Source organism: Zonotrichia albicollis, chromosome 22 (assembly GCF_047830755.1).
Source record: "Zonotrichia albicollis isolate bZonAlb1 chromosome 22, bZonAlb1.hap1, whole genome shotgun sequence".
Taxonomy (NCBI): domain Eukaryota; kingdom Metazoa; phylum Chordata; class Aves; order Passeriformes; family Passerellidae; genus Zonotrichia; species Zonotrichia albicollis.
The window spans coordinates 4,249,115-4,268,641 of record NC_133840.1 but is presented as its reverse complement, the minus strand read 5'-3'; the positions used below and the strand labels follow the sequence as shown (position 1 = coordinate 4,268,641).

Sequence of the window (19,527 nt, the reverse complement as noted above, 5' to 3'; positions counted from 1 at the left end):
TTCAAAGGCAGTCCTCTTTAAAACACTACATTTAGTTTCCATTAATTGTTTTCAGGTAAGTTAAAAGTGAAATTATAAAATTAATCCATAAAAAAAATAAAATGCTTGCTTTGTAATATTTCATGTGTCTGTCTCCTGTTTAAAACTCAAAACTGGGAAACCCCAAAATTACCATATTTATAGATATTGGGAAGGGCTTTTACACAAAATATGTCTGGCATTTATTTACATTTTTTTGCCACAGTGTTTTCATTTATAGCAGGGGCTCAGACTTGAGAAATTCTCCATATTCCAGCACATCTAACTTAACAAAGCACTCCAGCAGACCTTTAGTTCCAAGTAGGATTATAACCACACTGTTCAAAACCTTGCCACGTTCGGCTGCTGGCATCTCATGTGTTTCAGCACAAGGCAGTTGGGATTTACCAGCTGATATTCAAGTGTTGGAATCTCAGCATTAGTTCTCAGCAGCAGTTTAGCCAAGATGGATGGCAGGGTACGAGTGCTGCTCACAGCCTGACCACAGCTATTCTCACAGAGCTGCTGCAGTTACATTCAGGTAAGGAGGAGCTTCTCCTTGACTCCATTTTTGTACTCTGCTGTGTACATTATTTATAGGTACAAAGCTGGTCTCTTTAAAGACTTCTCTCTCTAGAGGCAGCTGGATAGTAGGCATTGGGTTAGAGGTCTTAAAAAGCAGCAAAATGCAAAAAATTAAAAAAGGATTTAACCCCCTAGCTGAATTGTGAAAATTGTAAAAAATTCATATTTGACTCATCTTTCCAATCCCCAGCAAATTAAGCATTTCAATTTCAGCACATGCTGAATTATGATTTTTTTTTTCTGAAAGCTTAGTTTCCAAATGTCATAAGCACACTATGCTAATCCTTCATTCACTCTCCAGAAAATTAAGGCAGTCTAGTACCAAAAATAACCATAGGGTATAGTTTTGTGAGGCAGCAAAACTGACGTAATGGCTGCTCCCAAAAGGGAAGGTCATCTCTTTCTGCCCTGCCCTCACAGCAACACTGCTGCTTCTCGGAGCCCATTTGAGAAATTAAACTAAAAAATAATTCTTCAGATGGAAAAGTGCACATTTTTATTCTGGTTAAGCTTCCTAAAGTGTTTCACAGAGGAGCCAGACAAGCATTAACACCCTGAAGAATGGGCTGTCACTACAGCAGCTCTGGAGTTGCCTTCCACAGCCAGCCTGGCTGCAGGGATGACCTTCTGGGAATCGGGCAGTGGGGACACAGCTGGGGCTGCAGCCACTTAAGCCATCTAATTTTATTTTGCTCATATTTGTGAGTCAATCCCCTTGAGTGGCCAAAGAAGGATGGCGTGACCATCCTTCAAAGTGTTCTGAGCAAGCTGTAACAGAATGGTTGAGACCAGTGGGACTTCTGGTGGGTACATCCATTGTTTAACAGGACTCAATCTGAGGATCATCCCTGTTGTAAAAACACTGAAGTGTTCACACAGGCATGAGTAACATCTGCTGCCCATAGCTGCATGCAAAATTGTTTACTAGAGTCCAATTGTATAAAACTGGAGGCAGCTTCTTGGACCCATACAAGAAGCAGAATGGGAAGCAGGCTAGCAGGTTCAGCCACATTGCTCATCATTACTTCTCTGGGATTTCAAAGAATCCTGGCTTTCAGACAATTCTGGATCTTCTCCTGCTTCCTAGGATCGTCACAGGGACCACAGAGAAATCCAGACAAACACCTACCAAGGTGCTCTTGCACAAACTCCCCTGCTGTTAGAACCTGAGGCACAGGCAGTCCAGCCTGACTTACACAGGGAATCGTATCAGTCACTGCTTGCAGTGGACTTTGACCTCTGGAAGACAAATGAAAAAAAGCTCAATCCACAAATCCCAAGCACTTTTTATCTTGTTATACAACACAGCAGTCACAAGGCTGCTAGTCACATTTCATTCTCATTTCACTTGGATACCAAGCAGGTATTTTGAAACAGGAAATTTTAAAAAAAAATTATTAGTGTTTACATGTGGGTTGGGTATGTCTGCATTTGGTACATGAGGATTCCTCTACTTGTGTTTGCACTCAGGATCTCCATCTTAACAATGCTCAGCACTGACAGATCTGGAGGGGTTATTGTTTGAGTTATTACTGTGCTGCTTCATTATGTGACACAGGGCAATGATGGTTGACTGCAAGAACAGGGATTGGGAAGAGCCCTTGTCTGAAGGAAATTTAAAAAGACTGGGGCCATTCACCTTGGAGGGAGTGAATCAGAAAGAACACAGTGAAGGTATTGCAGAATGCATAGCTTAACGATAGCAGCTGGAGAACTTTTGTTCACCTTATCTCAAAACATAGGAATGCAGGAACATGAAGGGAAAAAAAAGGTAAATGAAAAGATAAGCAGCCACCTTTTAATGTTTTGCATAGAATATAGATCAGGATTCACTGATAAGCTACATTGTGAAGAGCAAAGTATTATTAGTTTTCTCAATGGATTGGCATAATTCAGCTAAAAGTAAATATTTGACATCTAAAATAGAGATTTTGGTAGGATTACTATTCTTTGGAGCACAAGTGAGCTTATACCTCTTGGGATTTAAGAGGCTATTTCTGCCAGATATCCAGGGCCTGGGGAGCCCAAATAGAAGCAGGGTGAAGAACTGACTTTTGAAAACCCATCTCCTCTGAAGAACTCAAGGACTGAATACAAACAAGACAGCTGATGGCTCTAGGTGGGGAGGAAATCAAACTGACTGGCAGGGCAAGCAATGGGCACTGTGCAGCAGATGCCTGTTAACATCCAGATTCCACAGAGTTCCTGCATCCTCAGCTTACTGGAACTGTGTTCTATTTTATACAATTCAGGTATTTTTGTTACAGGACACTGCAGGAACCAAAGGCTAACCCTTGCCTTTATTTAGCCCTACTTCCTTATCTTGGAATCTGGTCCACAGTGCCACTCTCGTTCTCCCACACAGTTTCTGTACTTCACTGCTTACCTACTCATGAGGACTGAATTCCAGGACAAAGGCTGTTGTTCACAGCAAAGGGTTTATGGAACAGCTATTCTGGCATAGCTCCCCAGGTGGAGATACAGTTCATATAGGCAAAAGAACTCACTAAATCATCTCCTTAAAAGGCAAGCTACACCATCAGAATAAATCATCTCCACATCTTGGTTTTTTGCATGCCATTACTGCTGCAGGGTTAAGTCTGGGATTTTTACATTCCAACCTGCATAACTGTTCTGGCAAAACTAATAGTTCCTTGACCAGGAAAGGCCAGATGCACCAGGAAACAAAACAACAACAGCCACCAAACAAACAAAACACACCAATAAAAAAGATATTGCCTTATTTCTTAACTGCATTTTTGTACGTATTGAAAAGAAGAATGAAGGAATGAGCCACGAGCACTGGCTCTGTTAACAATGGGAAGGGGAACTGTGTCCAAAAGTCACCTCTGGGGTGAAGAAAAGCAGTGGAACAGCAGTATACAGCAACCCTTACAAAAGGGTTTATTTACTACATGTATGAAACAAAAATATGATATCCTAATGAAGCTATAGTGGAACCCAAGTAAAACCTAAAGACATATAACTGAACCAGAATTCCAGACATGAGATGTCCCCCCCTCCCACTACTAATTCATTCATCAAGTCCAATTAATAATATTCACTCTTCATTATCATCTTTTCACTGCAATAGACCTCATAGCAGCCCCAGGAAAGGATGTGAGTCAATCCTTGACTAAATGCTTCTGATTCACTAAGGAACCAACACATATAAAATCACTTAAGATTAAAAAATGCTAAGGTTTGCCTCGGTGATAATCTATCTAATGGCTGCTAAGACTGGGTTAATGGGAGAAAGATGAGAGAGAACAGCACTACATCACTATGGAAACTAGAATTTTCAAAATAAACACCTTTGCAGAACTGAGGTTGCAGATCTAAAATATCTTGGTTTTGATGTCACCTCCCTTTACCATGAGATCCAGCCAGGCTGACCAGTCAGGCATAGGGAAAAAGCTTGCATGTGGTGACAGAGATATCCCATGACTGATCTTCCTTATTCCAGTGTAGGTATGGGCTCTGAATGAAAACTTCAGTGATTGATTTGTTACCTGTACACTTCTGGGGGTCTTTCTGCCCCACAGCCTGCCTAGCCAGACCAATGCAAAATGAATCCATACCACTTCAGATGGGAAGTGTTACCTTTATCCCACTATACTGATAATCCTAAGTATTTGCAGTCTTTTTTTTTTTTTAATATGTAGATACGTATATCAAGTGAACTATGAAACATGAGGTTTACAGCTTTTTGAAGTTCAATTCCCTTACTCACACTAGGAAACTCCTTACTCTGGAAATGGCTCCACTGCAGTTACTGTTTAGGGTATCCAATCCTTTGCTTCCTGTTAGTCACAAATGGCAAATACAGTTGGTAACTTCTCCACTTGTGCCTGGGCAAAAGGTTTTTCATTTTCGACACAAACATACCTCCTCACCCCACCTACCTTATACCATCTCACTGATTGCTGCTGTAAACAAGTCAAGGCTCTAGAAATGCTGACTCACAGTGCTAAGACTATGGAAAATATTTAGAGCTGCTAAAGAAGCAAAGCCCAGCAGGTTTCCTGCCCTTCCTCCTTATCTTCAAGCCCCATGCCATGACAGGCTGTAATGAAGGACCTTGCTTCCTGAGAGGAGGCAAAGAGTAGGTACTTGCTTCCTAAAGATAGCCCTGATTCCTTTGAATTCCCAGTTGCTAGCTAGTAATTGCAGGCAGGGGAAGACAACCCCCAGTGCTTACAACCACAGGGCTACAGATGTTGAGAGATTAATGGCTCCTGGGTAGGTTTTCTTGCCCAATGCAGCATTGCTCACTTCAGTGCCCTTCCTGGGACAGAGTCAAGTTCCTTTAAAATGCCTCAGTATCTGCTACAGAAGGCTGTTCCTTACCTGAACTTCACTGAACCGGATTTATTTCTGATTCCTGCCTTCAGCACAGCTGAGTCAGAGCAGACAGGCAAATCACTGTTTGCTTTGGGAGGGCTGGTACCGATCAGGACACGGGCAAGCAGCATGGGGTGCAAATTCTGTTTCCCTGTGGGTGTGCCAGCGCAGGCAGGGAGAGGGACAGGGACCGGTGCTCACAGTGAGCCAGGGGCCGTGGACAGAGGTGTGGAGAGTGAGGAGAGTGGGGCTATCTCAACAGGAGCCAGTCCGGGTGCATTCTGCCTGTGTTAGCACACTGCTGCGCCCAAACTAATCACCTCTGGATCTTATCCAAAAGCCAAGCTGAGTGCCTACTACATCAACAGCCTGTTTTCCCCACTGGGAAGTGACCTGTTGCAAAAGGCAGAGCATTTAAGGAAACAACAAAGTTTTATACCCACACAATTCATGGGGCAAATAACTTCAGAAAGCCTAAGGAGCATGAAGCCTTTATGACCAGCTGGGGATGGGCAGGTTGCAGTGCTGCTGCCTCCTCCCATTACCTAAGCAGCTCATTTGCAAAGAAGCAGAGACTGATGAGCTACATTTACAAGCTGGGCAGGGCAGACCAAGGAACAGCTCTCACTGAAGGGAAAGAGCAGGCTGTGGTGAGAAATTGCAGTGCTCAGAAATGACTGTACTAACTGGTCATGATGATGGTATTGAGTTGATTTCACCTATAACCTGTTCTAACTGCAGTCTGCAATTAATGTGGCCTGTAGCATCTAAATGCACTGCGAGCACACAAGTAGGGATGCAGAGCTCCCTTTTCTATTGGCAGCTGACTTCCAGCTGCACATCAAATGAAATTCTCAGCAAGCCGATCATGCGCATAATTCTCTCCATACTTGTCAATATGGAGATGTATTTGGCTGAAGTCTCCCCCTTGTGAGGCAACAGGAGCCATTTTAAATAGGTGGGGACAGAGGCTGGTCCTACAAGACTCACACTAGTTTAAGAGGACAGTAACTATAGTGCTTTTGCCCTATTTATAGTGCTTAATCAAAGCAAACCTGAGTTCTTATCAGTCCTTCTGATAGTGACAGTGAAGGTGGCTCAGTATGAAGATGGCCCTGCATGAAGAATAGATTGGATCATAAATGCAGAACAGCTGCTTAAGCAGAACACCAGGAAAAGAAGCAATGATGTTGCTGGGCAGAGAAAAGCATTGCAAGAGCACACACATAGCCTCCTTCCTCCAAAGGCGCATGCGCACTGCTCTCAGTCAGTCACATTTCTCTCAAGCTTCCTGGTAGCAGCATCAGCAATGCATTCTGTCACATCTGACTGGCTACAGGACTGTCCTCATCTGACAGTAATGACCTGGCCTCGATTTTTCACATTTTTGTTGTCTCCTTCCCCTCTTTCAGCACTATGAAAGCACCAGGCATGAAACCTGCAGCACAAAGGAAATTCTCACTAGCACAGCCTGCTGCAGCACACTTACCTCAGCAGCACAGGAGCTGCAGGCATGGCAAACCTCACATAACCTACATTAGATTCCCATAACATTCCAAATCAGGCACTTAACTTCCAGACTTGGCTGAGACTCATCTCCATGGCCAGACTTAGTATACACAACAGAGACTAAAACTCTGAGGATCATGGTGTGCAGCTTTGCTCCTTTGGTAAAATGTAATGCTCTACAAAAACAGACAGTTTGACCCCATAAAAACAGCCTATTTTTGGCCCAAGAACAAATGCTGAAATCCCCCTAGAACTAAGGGCCATCCAGATTCCTCCACATGCAAATTGCACTGTAAAAGATCAGCTCTCTGGTTGAATGGCCACAGCAAAACACACTTGACATTGCCATGGCCTAGCCTCTGATCCGCCGCTGGCCAGAGGTGATGTCATGGGCTGTGTTCACTGTCTGGAAATGAGGAGCAAGAAACGCTGCATTGCCTGGCCAGCCCATCCAGTGACACATCCTGACATGGGCCACAAGGAGACAGGAACAGACTGATAACTCTCAAACATCATGGAAACAAAACCCCGGGGAGAAGTTGTCTGGGTATGAGCACACTAACTTGGCCAGCAGCAGTGGGTCCGCCCACGCCTCTGACACTTTAGCCCATCTCTCCCCAGTCCCTTCCCATCTCTTATCACCTCTTTCCTCAAGGCTTTTCAGCTAAACTGCTGCATTGTTTATCCAGTTCTACCTGCACAGAACAGGAGCAAAAGTGCTCTCCCCCTGATGTCACCACCACCTTTGAGAAAAAAGCTGACCTGCAAGCTATTTTTAGCCACATTGTAAAGTTGTGGAGCTATTTTGGTCACATCTCTGTATGAAAGCTGCAGGACGCTGACAGGCTCAATGATTGCCTAGGGCAACAGGGGCTTTAACTGGGAACGGGCAGAGCTTGCAACTTTGCCTTAAAGCTTCTGTGCCCTTCCCATGCCATAGGAGTCTTTAGACCAAGATTTGATTTCCCTTCCTTTTAGGAAAGGGTAACACACCTTCCTGAATTCTGCTGGATACCAGAGGCTCTGTAAGGCCTTTGCAGTGATGGCCTCCAGCTTGCACTATCTCCAGCTCTGCAGAAGGTACTATTTATTCACTATTTATTCTGTGGGCTCCCTCAGTCCCATTTGCCTCATTCCCTAGGAGGAGGCAGGTGCAATTATAAGTTCACAAAAACACCGGACAAGATTTTATCAATCTTCCTTTGAATCAGCCCTCTGTAAAAGATCAATAAACATTAGACTAGTGCCTGCTGAGAAGTCAGGGGCATGTAACTCTGTGTAGGTAAGAGGAAGAACAGAAAGGAATCATTTGCATAGCAACATGTTGTTCTGAATCCAGAGTAATTCCTGGGAGCTCTGGGGTACGTCCAGGGCATCGGGCAGAAGGTGCCTGGTCTAGACAGTTGTTTTCTCTGGAGTGCCCAAGGGTTGGCTGCCAAGTTTGCTGGGGCTCTGTAGCAAATGCAAAGCACAGGCAAAGTAAAAATCAAGGGAACTGGATTTAATAGAATTAAGCCCAGAGATACAAAAGGAATCTTGAAGGATATGAGGTAAATGAGAGGAGAGAAAAAAACCCAAACAAACTGGTGTGTTTAGGACAGGGAGAGATGAGTCAGATCTATAAAGAAGGAACAAGAGAGTAACTATATGACAGTTTATGAACAGCTGTCATCCAACCCTCCCAGAAAATGTGCCAGGAACTGCTGTCTGCAGCTACAGTGCACGTTTTCCCAAGACACCTCAGTGGTGTTAACAATTCCACACCTTCCCCATTTGGAACATGCCCCTGATGCAGCAAGAAGAATCAGAATTTATCAAGTCAGATTTCAAAGTGTCTCTCCTGTATTTTTTCCCCCCAACTTTCTTCCAAAGGTGATTTGTTAACAGTTCTTACACTAAAACCTACATCCTGCTTCTAAGGTGAGCCACTCCTTACTTCACTGATGCAACTTGCACCTGCTTTCATGAGTCAGCACAAGCCACATATCTCCTCCACAGCCGGATCAGTGCCTGCTAACAGGATGAACTGTCCCAGGCAAACACTGGTGACCTGCTGCAAACAGATTTGATATGCAGACCATCACTGTATTTCACTGGGTATCTCAGCAGAAGGAGCTGGTTTAACTCATTTGGTCCCACACAAGCACTAATCTGTGTTACACACTTTGCAGTCTTCGTGCCAGGAAAATCAGCTGGCCATTAACTAATATCTTATGACATGTAAATTAAAACTAGCTTAATAAGAATTTAACTTTTTAGTCAATAGGTGGAAATGACATGGACAGAACAGTATGGTTTAATATGCTGTTATTTTAGCAGGACAGAATGGAACTGTCACAGTTCACATCAGCCACAGAGATGTGTCCAGCAGCAATATGTCAAGACCTGTTGGATCAAAAAGCTCAATGAAGTGGTTTGTGTTTCAGCTTCCCCCAGAGCTATGCACAAGACTAGCAGCAAGCATTACACAGTGAAAATGTTTTGGTCAGAAGAAATAACATAGCAACATGTTGCATAATTCCCCTGCTGAGCTTAAGCAGCCTTTCTTTGGGACACTGCACAAGCAGGATAATAAACACAGCACAAGAGTGTCTGACACAACAGATTATCTGCTCCTGGTAGCAGAATTTTGCCAGTGTAGGGAGTAACTACTTCACCTTTCATTATCTCTCTAGATTCTTAGTCTTCATCCATTATCACACAATCTTATTGTGAGAGCATTACTGGCATCATCACTTGTCTCAACTGATTATTTAATGGAGATATCCTATCACCATCTCCACAATATAGATATTTTTCTAGAAAATAAAGAATTTTTTTTTAAATATTCCCACACATGTTCAATTTTCCGGTGTGGAAACACCAGGCATACAGTAACAAATCAGATGCAGCTCACCCCATAGACGTAGACAGGGGTTGTCCACCAATTGTGTGGATCCCGGCAAGAGCGCACACCACGCTGGAGCTGACGACTGCAGTTGTTCCCAATCGCCTCTAGGGAGTGCAGTCGGAAAGGAAGAGACGGAACTGCAGTGCACATGCCAGCTGGGAATCGGTGACTCAGGATATTCAGTCACAAATGGTGGCTGTCCATTTCCAGCTGAAGGCAGGGAGGAGCAATGAGGTTTGAGCTTGACCTAAGGGCAGAATTCTACTAAAACCCCAGGTGTGCTTTACTGTGTGAGAGAAAGGTCTGCCAAGATACTAAAAATCAAGATGTAAATCAAGCAATAGGACTTCAAACACTAGATCAATCATTTAAGGCAACATCCCCACAGCTGAATGCAGCATGGACAACACTTTTATGGAGATTCCATCTCTTATGCCCAAGTACATCATGATGTGAATCCATCAGATCATCCAGCAAAGATATGCCTAGTCTGCAAACATCATCCAGGCCTTGGTCTCTGCACAAAGAACATCAGAGACATTTTTTAGAACTAGATGTATTTTTGTGTGCACATGCACAGTGCTCAGTATTGAAACTGTGCAGACCCATCAACTTATTTCCCCATGGATTCACAAAACAGCTAAGGAGATATAGCAGCTGTCTGATCTCTGTGGTACAGAATCATGGATAAAAAGGCCTAAAGTCATCTATTTTTCCCTTACAAATGATATGCATTGATTCTGTGACCTGCTACACCTTCCTTAAAGAAGGACCAGAATGTAAAATGTATCTACTCAGGATTTTTGCCCTCTTCCCCTATCCCAAAATAATAACAATCCCTGTCCCACACTCAAGATAAAAAACTGTTAAGAAATACAGAAGTCATACTACCACCTACCTAAGGCAAGGGGTAAGGGAACAAACTCACCAGGTAAGTGTCTGTGCAGGAGGGACATACAAACATTCAGGCAGATGCCAGAGTTGATCCCAAGCACAGCAGAGGATGCAGTGACTTCTACAAAGTTCCTGACACTTTGTGACAAAGCAGCTCTGTGGAACCAGTGAGGAGCTGCAGCTTTGAGAAACCAAGAGACAGTAACTGTTGCTGCTTTTGGACAAAGCTTCCAGGCTGGCACAGACAACTTTGCCACATACAGGAATTACCTACAGCAAAACAGGAGCAGACATTCACGTGTCCTTAGGACAGCAACCTGACCAACAGCCAGGGATTTCACTTTCAGTTTGAGTAGCAGCAGATGTCTGTGTACCAGAAGCCCCATTACTGACATAAGAAAAAAAAAAAGTCTGTAGATGCTGTGATAAATAAAAAGGAACCACCAGCTCTTTCTTGTCCTTGCAAATAACAGAGCATCTCTTCCCTGATATGTCCCATTCACTCTTAAATTTTCCTACCAGCACTGATTTCTGTTGCTGTCTTGAATAATACAGGTGGTTTTTTTAATGAAAGCAGCGAAAGGCAGGCTGAGCACCAAGAGATCCTCAGAAATCTGTAAGAATATTCCTGGTGAGGGCATAATTGATTTCCAGGGAGATGTTTATGATGTATGCATTATCACAATCTCAGAACTTCATTCCCTACCTATTTAGGATTCCCACACTGCATTACAACCTGCCTTCACATAAGAGATGTTGAAGCTTTCTATGAGGTCACGGCAGCCTCTGACAAGCACTGATGGGTGAGTCATGCTGCAGTAGCCAGAGATACTAGCAACACATTTGTTAATCTGTATGCAGTCTAACTCTTTTTTTGGTCTAGAATCTTATTCAAGGGTGAAATACAATGTCTCAGAGATAGGTGACTGCAGAATTGCTGAAGAGCAAGGCCACAGTTTCACAATTGTCTTAGGGATTATAAGAATCAGTGCCTGGAAGCAAGTTTATAACAATGTAAAATGTTGTTTTACCTATAAAATCTGTACAACAAGAGATCAAAATCTAGATAGGGTCAACAGCAGAGCTGTTCATTGCAGATCACTGGAAAAGCCACCATGCTAATATGGAATCTAGGAGTTCTCAGAGAGTTCCACCAACTCTTGTCCAGCAGTTCCACTCATCCTCTCCAGCAAACTCTTCCAGAGGTACCTCCCTGTGCCAGCTGAGGTAAATACACATCCCTGCACCAGAGTAGTCACAGCCCTATCAGGCTGGGGCCTGAGCTGAGACAGCAGCACTAATCCAGCAGGGTCAGGCACAGAACACTCTCTTCTGCTGGCCCACCTGCGAGGGAAAACCTGTGCAGAAGGATTAGATCAGACAACAGCAACTTCTTGAACCACCACGGCAAAATTCTCCATGGAAGCTTTGGAAATGAGCAAAAAGGACACAGAAAACCACGGAACAAGTGAGATATAGGGAATAAGTGCATGATAGCAGAAAAAAACATTTCTTCATCTTGGCTAAACTACTGGACAGCCAGGAAAAAGAACCAATAATAAAAGAAAGAGACAAAATAAATCTAAAAGAAATCCTGCAGATGGAGAACAAAGAAATTAAATGCTGTTGTATTTTCATTGCTGTGAAGCTAAATTAAGCTTCCTAAGTCAAGCAGAGAAATAATTGGTTTAGATTTCTATTCAGAAGACAGCATGAGCAGCAAGTGCCAGTGGAACGACTAACAAAAGGTGTCTTCCCTCAGAGAAAGCAAGCCAGCAGATTGCATAACTGAAATGAGTTTCCTCCCAGTTTCACATTATTAGTCACCTTTCTCCCTTCTCTGCCAAAGGCCTCTTCTTACCCATCCATCCAAGGACCAGAGCCAAGGCCTTTCCTGTGCTGCTTCTTTCCATCAGTCACTCTTCAAGATCAAGGACTCCATAATACTGGTCCATGTACCCATTGCAGGTATTCTGAACCAATGCCAGAGTAAAACCCCCTTCAGCCCTGCTGCTGGGAAAAAATCTGAGATACCTAAACAGACTCTCCTTGTCATGGCCCAAAAAACAGTTAGTTCCAAAATTCTGAGATTTCAAAGGAAATTTATTGCAAAGACCCATGGAAGAGCCCTCACTAGCAGAAGACATGGTACCTAGAGTCCCTTGGAAACCTGTTTTACTCAGGTGGAAATGACCTACTGGCATTTATTTGTAATTGCCCAGCATGGCAGTGGTTGGGGAAGGAAAAGCTGTTGAGTCACACTGGAAGCCACTTTTCCACTTTTGTCTGGTTTCCCAGAGGGCAGAGTCAGAAGGCTGAGATTCTGTTTATGTCTCTGACACTCATTTCCCATATGACCTTGACAAGTACTTCTTCTTGTGCCACCATTTCCCCATTTCCTAACAGCTAAAACCACTCAACTCATGGAACAATCATAAGTGCACAGCAAGGAGCATCTAATAAAAGGTAAGAGAAGAGTGAAGTATTATAATTGTTGTCATAGAATACAAAAGCAGTTACGTAACAATGTCAGTATTGCTTCATTTTTGTCCTTACAACAGGAACTGTCAGAGGGACACTGCCTGACACGGTATCTTCATCGCAGTGGATGTACCCAAGCATTGACATCATTGATACAAAACCAGATTGTTGTCATCTGGGAGACTCTACCTCGTTTATTGTGACCAGCCTTTCTCTAGAACATGTTTTTCCTGTATAACCTCATAACCCATAATAATGGCCCAAAGTGCACTATAGGAATGATGGCAGGTTTCATGTGCTAGTAAAATCAAAGCAATTCCTCACTTGTGCATTGCACAACTAGTCACTCACTAAAACACACAAGTGCTTATCTTCTCTGCAAGCAAAAAACAAGCTGAAAGTTAGTTTCTAAATTAGTACATCATACAAAGAACACTTTCTAAAAATCCCAAAGGCATAAAAGAATTGGCTAAATTACATTCTGCTTGTATGATAACAAGCTTCTAAGAAAAAGCATCGATAACTGCTGTCCACAGCTGCTATATAATTAATAACCAAATTTCTCTGCTTCAAGTTCTACGATTTCTTCTAAAATTTACAATTGTTTGCTTAAAAATGGCCAGATTCAAGCAGCATTTGGACCAAAGGCTGAGGAAGGCATGGCTGTAATTACAGCACCTGAAACTGTGCCCTAATCACATTCTTATCTTTCTTATCTACTGCAAGTATTTATAAAGCAATGATTACTGTGCTAGGCCCCATCACTGCTCTGAGTTAGTTCTGAACCAGCACCTTCATATTGCTGTAAGAAGTTTCCACTGCTTGAACTGGTGTCATCCTGCTGAGACAGAAAGCCAAGCTTCTCATCACTTCAAGTCATTAAAAAAAATAAACTGTGCCACCTCTACAGGAGCAGGGGTGTTAACCCCAATGTGCTGGCCAAACTCCCTGCTCGAGTAATTACAATGTGCCTTGAAGAAATTCTTGCCACAGTTTCCGTTGGACTCAGTATTGTTCTCTACTTCCTCTCCTACAATATCATGGAGAGCTGGTGCAAGCTCTTAAAGGTCCTGTCCACGTTGGAATGTTCTATGGGTCTAGTCCAGGGCCAGCTCTGCAGCAGCACATTGGGAGCAATGTGTTGAAACCAGTTCTGCCTGTCAGCTGAACCGCTAGGCAATTTGTAATATTTATTTATTGATGTTCTGGCACCTCCTTCAGACAGAATTAACTTTGGGTATAGCTATCTGACAGATAGACTGGTGCAAATCCCAGATGCAGACATACATAAACTTGTTTAGTTCTTAAGCGGACTAAAGTTGCATCAGGAAATTAGCAAATGAAGCTGAACTAACTTTCTAGATACTTACTATGGTGTTTTGAGAAGGCAGCAAGAACACACCTTAGCAATGGACTAGGAGAGCTAAATATGTTGTTTAGTTCAGCTGGTGACAATAAACATAAATTTCACACTGGCTGTTCCTTCAGAATTTCAGTGAACTTTTTCCAGGCTGTTCACAGACTATACTGTATATTTTTGAAGCAGTCACTGAATACATATCAAATGCAGATCTAGCATTTCAAGTAAAATACCTGATAGTTAAGGGCAAAGCATTATTCACATTTTTCTGCAGCCACTATTAAGAGAGTCTGAGGATTTTTACCTAGACCTCTCATTTTCTGTCACGTGTGTAACACTAAGAGCTGTGGCCCAGACTCTCTGCTGGCATTTGCTGGGTTAGCTCCATGGACCTCGCTAGCTCTCATAATTCATGAGCTTTACAGGCAATTTGTCTGCAGGAAGAAGTACAAGATCAAGATTCAGAAGAACCTGATTCTTAATTCCACCTTTTGACCCCGTGGGCGGATCACTCTCTCTTACTGCTCCATTTTGTTCTCCCATCTCCAAAAGCAAATTATACCCACTAATTCGACAAAACAAGTACAAAACCAAATTTGAATCAATAGGCCACACTGAGCAGATTCACATTAAACACCATTCCTCCAAAATTTGAAAACACAAATGTTTACCTTTCAAACATGCCCTTAATTTCCCCAGAAGTGTGGCTCCCATATTATTTCAGAAGACAGAAACTGTAGTTTCAGAAAACGGATGGTTTTATTTTTGTGTCATTACAAAAATGCCTTCTAACTTGTCAAATGATACACTACAAATATCTTTGGCAGATGAATGAAACCAAGTTTCCCGTCAAAGCTGCCAACTTCAAGGTTGAGATCATCAGATAAACCTTTAGTTTGCCTCTCCCAATACCCACAACAACATATGTTTGAAGTGATCCACGTTTGTCTCACTTTTCCTATAGGGATTTGAAAAGGCAAAGTGTCAGACCACTTTGGGACAAGTTCACAAAACTCTAGATGTGGTCCACAATGGTTATGGCAAATAACATTCCTCAGGTGTCCCCCATCCCAGATTAGAGTCCCCAGTGGCTCTGCCTGTCTAAAGGTAAATGCAAAATTCACCTAAACTGTATCCAGGATCACCTCAACACCTGCTGGATACAGAGCTTTCTGTTAGATTATGTGGAAATTGGAAGGACTTTTGTTTCATCTGTCCTATTTCAGTAGTAGCAGTAATACTGGATTTACAGAGTTGTATAATTTCATACTGGGGACATCTCAAAATTGAGTATTTGCAGAATGCTTTATAACAGAGCGCACTGTGCCTGCAGCGTAATTCTGAAGTTAAAAACAGAAGCCATCCCTACAAACACACCTTTGACAAACTTTGTGTCTTATGTAACTGTTTCTATTAATTTATTATCAGAATGTCAGTACAAATGGTTATTTTGATGATTCCTTGTCCCCCTACTTCTGAAAGGGAAAGCAACGATAAACACAAGGGAGACTGACCTCAGTGATTTCCTCTGTTCAGACAGGAGCACAATGCGCTCAAACACCATGACAAGGAGAAGTGGACTGTTTAGAATTCCTCCAGCTGTAATCTATAGTAAAAACAAATAAACAAATACGTGACTACAAGATGCGATAATTAATCCCTGCATGAAGCCAACTGTTATCTCCGCTTCGTAGATGGAGATACCAAAGCACACAAAGGCTCAACAACCTACCAAGTTCAACACCCACCACTGTGAGCCAAGGGTACAGTTTAGGAGACCATGTGCTCAAGCCATGAGATTTTTTTCCCCTCTTCTGGCCACAACCCAGATATAGCTCGGCCAAGGGCAGGCTGAAACACACCCATTTGGTGAGGGCAGCTGCACTAGAGCAGTCACCTACGACCTCCTAGGATTGTCATCCCCTGTAGATGAGCTGCTCCTGGCCAAAGAGGCAGCTCCACTTGGCTCCATGGCCTCACCACAGCCAGCCTGCCCCAAACCCACTGTCCTCTGCCACATTACCCCCTAAAAGCTCCCACCCATGCCAGGCCTCTCCCCTACACACGTCCTGGCCCCATGTACTCCCTTGCTGGACCCCTCATCTCTCTGCCCACTCCACACCTTTCTTCATTCTCCCTCAGGCCTGCTGCCCCTCAAAATGCTGTCTGAGCTCAAATGGCCTCAGCAGCAGCCCCCCACCATCTTCTCCCGCAGGCCCCTCTCACCCCTCAGTGTTGCCACATGGGGCTTCCACAAACCGTCTATCGCAAACTCCCCTCAGCCAGCTCTCTCCTGTTCCCCTATCCCTCAGCAACCCCTCACCTATCCCCCTAAAACTGCCCCTCACGCCAAAACCCCTCCTCACAGCTGGTTAGGTTACCCTCTCCTCACACCAACGACCCCTCCCCAAGAGTCCCTCACAGCAAGGGCTCCTCCTCACACAACCCCTCACAGCCGGCTGCCCCCTCCTCACAAGAGCCCACCAGACCAACGCCCTCTCCCCACAGAGACCCTCACACCGACACCCCCTTCTCGAAGAGACCCTCACACCGAGAGCCGCCCGCCCCTCGCAGCCGGGACCCCTGAGCCCGCCGCCCGCTCCTCACGCAGCCCCGCCCGCCCCCGCGCCACAACTGCCCCTCCGCCGCCCCCTCGCGGCCCCGCCCCTGCTCCCCCCGCCGCCCCCAGCCCCTCCCGCCGGCCGCGGTGGTGGGGGGGGAGGGAGAGGGCGGCGAAGTCTCGCGAGAGGGGCGGGCGGGGGCCGCTGGCTGCGGGCAGCGCGGAGCGGCGGCGGCGGCGCAGCCGGAGCCCGGGCGGCGCTGAGGGGAGGTGGCGGCGGGGCGGCGGCAGCGATCGCGGCCCGGCACACGGACCCGCTCCGCCGCGGCGGCACGGCCGGCGCCGCCCGCCCTCCCGCACGCCGCGCCTCCGCGGCGCGGCCTGGCCGCGGCTCGGCGAGCGGGGCCCAGGCAGCGGCGGCGGTGGTAGTGGCGGCGGTGGCGGCGGCTGAGCGCTCCGCCGCGCCCGCCCTGCCATCTTAGGTGCCGTGCCCCGCCGCCTTTGTGCCCGCCGCGCCCGGGCACCCGCGGGGGCCGGGCCCGACGCCCCTCCGGGGGCGCCTCCCCCCGCGGGGCCGCCGCCCCTTGCCCCGCTCCTCCTCCTCCTCCTCGTTCTCCTCCTCCTCCTCCTCCGCGGGGGGCCGACCGGCGCTCCCAGCCCGGCTGCGGCGGAGGGTAAGGCAGGCAGCGCGGCGGGGGTTCGGCCGGGGCGGCCCCGGGAGGGTGCGGGAGGCGGTGGGTGGGGGGGGCGGCCCGGTGGGGCCGGCGCCTCCCCCGCCGCGCTCTGCGGCAGTGCCGCAGGGTCGGGGCCGCCGCCACCGAGCACCGGCGGGGGAGCGGGCGGCGAAATGGCGCTTCCCGCGGAGGGGCGGCCGCGGGCGGAGGGGTGTTCCCCGCTGTCAGGGGCCGCCGGAGGCCCAGGGCTGGGGCCGGGGCCGGCCCCGCGGCCAGGCGTGCCCAGCGCCGCGGCCCTTTTTGTCTGCGGCTCCCCCGGGGGCTCCGCCGGCCGAGCCCCGACCCCCAGAGGGGCTTTGGGGTCCCTTGGAGACCCGCGCGGATTTATGCCCTTATATTTTTTTCACCCTTCCCTTTTTTTTTTTTTTTTTTTTTTTTTTTCCTCCATGCCCCTCGCTCCTCCCCAAGCGGTGAGTTTTCAGTGTATATACCATTTTGTTCGGTGCTGGTGTGGGATTTGGCTGAAAGTGACCTATTTTAAAGACCTTTTATTGCTCCCCTCTCAGCAATGCATGTGGCGGCCGATTCCGTTACCCAAATAGCGTTTCCCAACCATTTTAATTTGTCAGATTAAAACATCTCATGGAGGCTGGATTTCTGTAACCCAGCGTATGGGTATGTCGTTAGAAATATCTCTCACCCAGCTTTGCTGCAAGCATCTTTGGAGCATCAGAGTTGACCTTTGTCACTGTGAAAGCAGAAATAAATACCAAGGCGATACCTGGGAGATGCAGTTGTACCATTGTGTTGGGCGCGGTACAAGAAATGGGGAGGGGGGGAGAGAACCACAGATTAAAATGGTTGTTGTCAAATGTAGATCTTTACATGCCTTCGGAAGAAAATATGACAGATCGGTAACAGCCCTGAGGACTTCTAATGTATTTTCTTAGAAAAACGTTTCGTGTTTATCGTGCTTGTCTCTGCTGCTTATCATGGTACGGAGTATTTCATTAGGTGGCATTTTAGTGGCTCTGTTGGTTAAATAGCAGTTGCATTAACTAGTTGAACAAATTGTGTCCTTCACCTTTGACTATTGCATTTTGAGAGCCGTTACAGCAGTGTGCCCATGCATGCCAAGGGCGGATTAATAAGATGTTACCTAAAGGTTTGGATGTTATTGATTCCTTACTATTAATGCTATTTATAGTGCGTTTGACATGGCTCTTGTTTTATGTATTTGGATAAAGGTTATCAGCTTGGAATGCTTCAGATGAAACGTTTCAAAAAACCACCCTAAATGTATATATATATATATATATATATATATATATATAAAAAATTGAACAATATAGTTCAGATCCTCAGTGTCTGAAAAACAGCTTTAGCAGATAGCACATAATAGTGAAAACCGTGGAAAACTGATACATTTTGACACTAGGGAAGGCTTGTTTTCATATTTCAGGATTACAGAATAGCAACTTCTGTTGCAATAAATACAGTTTTTGGTATGCTTTTCTTGAGCCTGTATTTTCCTTGCCTTTGTGCCTCCTCATAGTTAGTGTGCCATAGTTTCTGCTACTTACGTCCAAGGGCAAACGTAATCAACGATTGGCTTGAGCCTTCATATTAGATTCTCCACAACATTGGCCTAGTTCTGACTGGTATGTTTGCCATTTTTAGGACTCCTCTTCCTTTTATCCATTTGCTGAAATACATTGATAAACTTGAACCTCAATTTGTCCTTTGAACTTGGCAGAAGGTTTTTCTCCTCTGGTGACAATATCTCAGTGAAGAGAAGGCGGTTCTGATGGAACAGCCTAATTTTAAGTTTAATCCTGCTGAAATACAGCTGCCTGAAGTAAAAGCTCTTTGGATAGTTGGATATTGTTTTTCTTTTTAAGTTGAATGAATTAAGTGTTGCCTGTACAGGACCAGATGTTGGCATTAAAATTATGCACAGATAAGGTGGCTTAGGCCTCAAGTTAGACTATTTGAAAAAGTTATCTATGTCCTGCTGTTAAATACCAGTGTAAGCTAAACTGGAGAACTTTTAATGTTTACTTACAGCTAAATAACATTTCCAATTGTGCAGTTTTCATCTCTAGCTCTATTCACCAGTTTTGTCTCCAGAATAACATGTTTTTAATGAGTAGTAGGGCAGTCTCAGGTTTTATGCTTGGTGAGATTCATTAGAAGAGAAACAAATATCACA

The 19,527-nt window shown here is 45.3% G+C and overlaps 2 protein-coding genes across 3 annotated transcripts in view; one reads left to right on the top strand and one right to left on the bottom strand.

Moving 5' to 3' along the window:
* Positions 1-1,991: 1,991 nt before the first annotated feature.
* LOC102066742 (uncharacterized) lies at positions 1,992-18,309 on the bottom strand. The gene is made up of 5 exons (XM_074557321.1): positions 18,272-18,309; positions 16,631-17,680; positions 15,814-15,932; positions 15,596-15,687; positions 1,992-9,863 (listed from the first exon to the last, which is right to left on the bottom strand). Exons 1-4 carry the CDS (start codon positions 18,307-18,309, stop codon positions 15,635-15,637), a joined length of 1,260 nt encoding a protein of 419 aa, XP_074413422.1. The 3' UTR covers positions 1,992-9,863; positions 15,596-15,634.
* TAOK1 (TAO kinase 1) overlaps positions 17,172-19,527 on the top strand; it is a 65,592-nt gene continuing 63,236 nt past the window's right edge. For both annotated transcript variants that reach the window (XM_026797229.2, XM_005493672.4), the window contains exon 1: positions 17,172-17,315. The gene's annotated coding sequence lies outside the window, so the exon portion shown is untranslated. The remainder of the gene's footprint in view (positions 17,316-19,527) is intronic.

Bases quoted from the DNA above. Each gene is read 5' to 3' on its own strand.
- LOC102066742 (XM_074557321.1), bottom strand. From the start codon at position 18,309: ATGATAAGCAGCAGAGACAAGCACGATAAACACGAAAC. The intron at 17,681-18,271 runs GTTTTTCTAAGA...CGGGTCTCCAAG, and splicing joins AAGCACGATAAACACGAAAC to GGACCCCAAAGCCCCTCTGG. The intron at 15,933-16,630 runs GTGAGGGTCTCT...GGTGTGTTTCAG, and splicing joins AGGGGCGGGCGGCTCTCGGT to CCTGCCCTTGGCCGAGCTAT.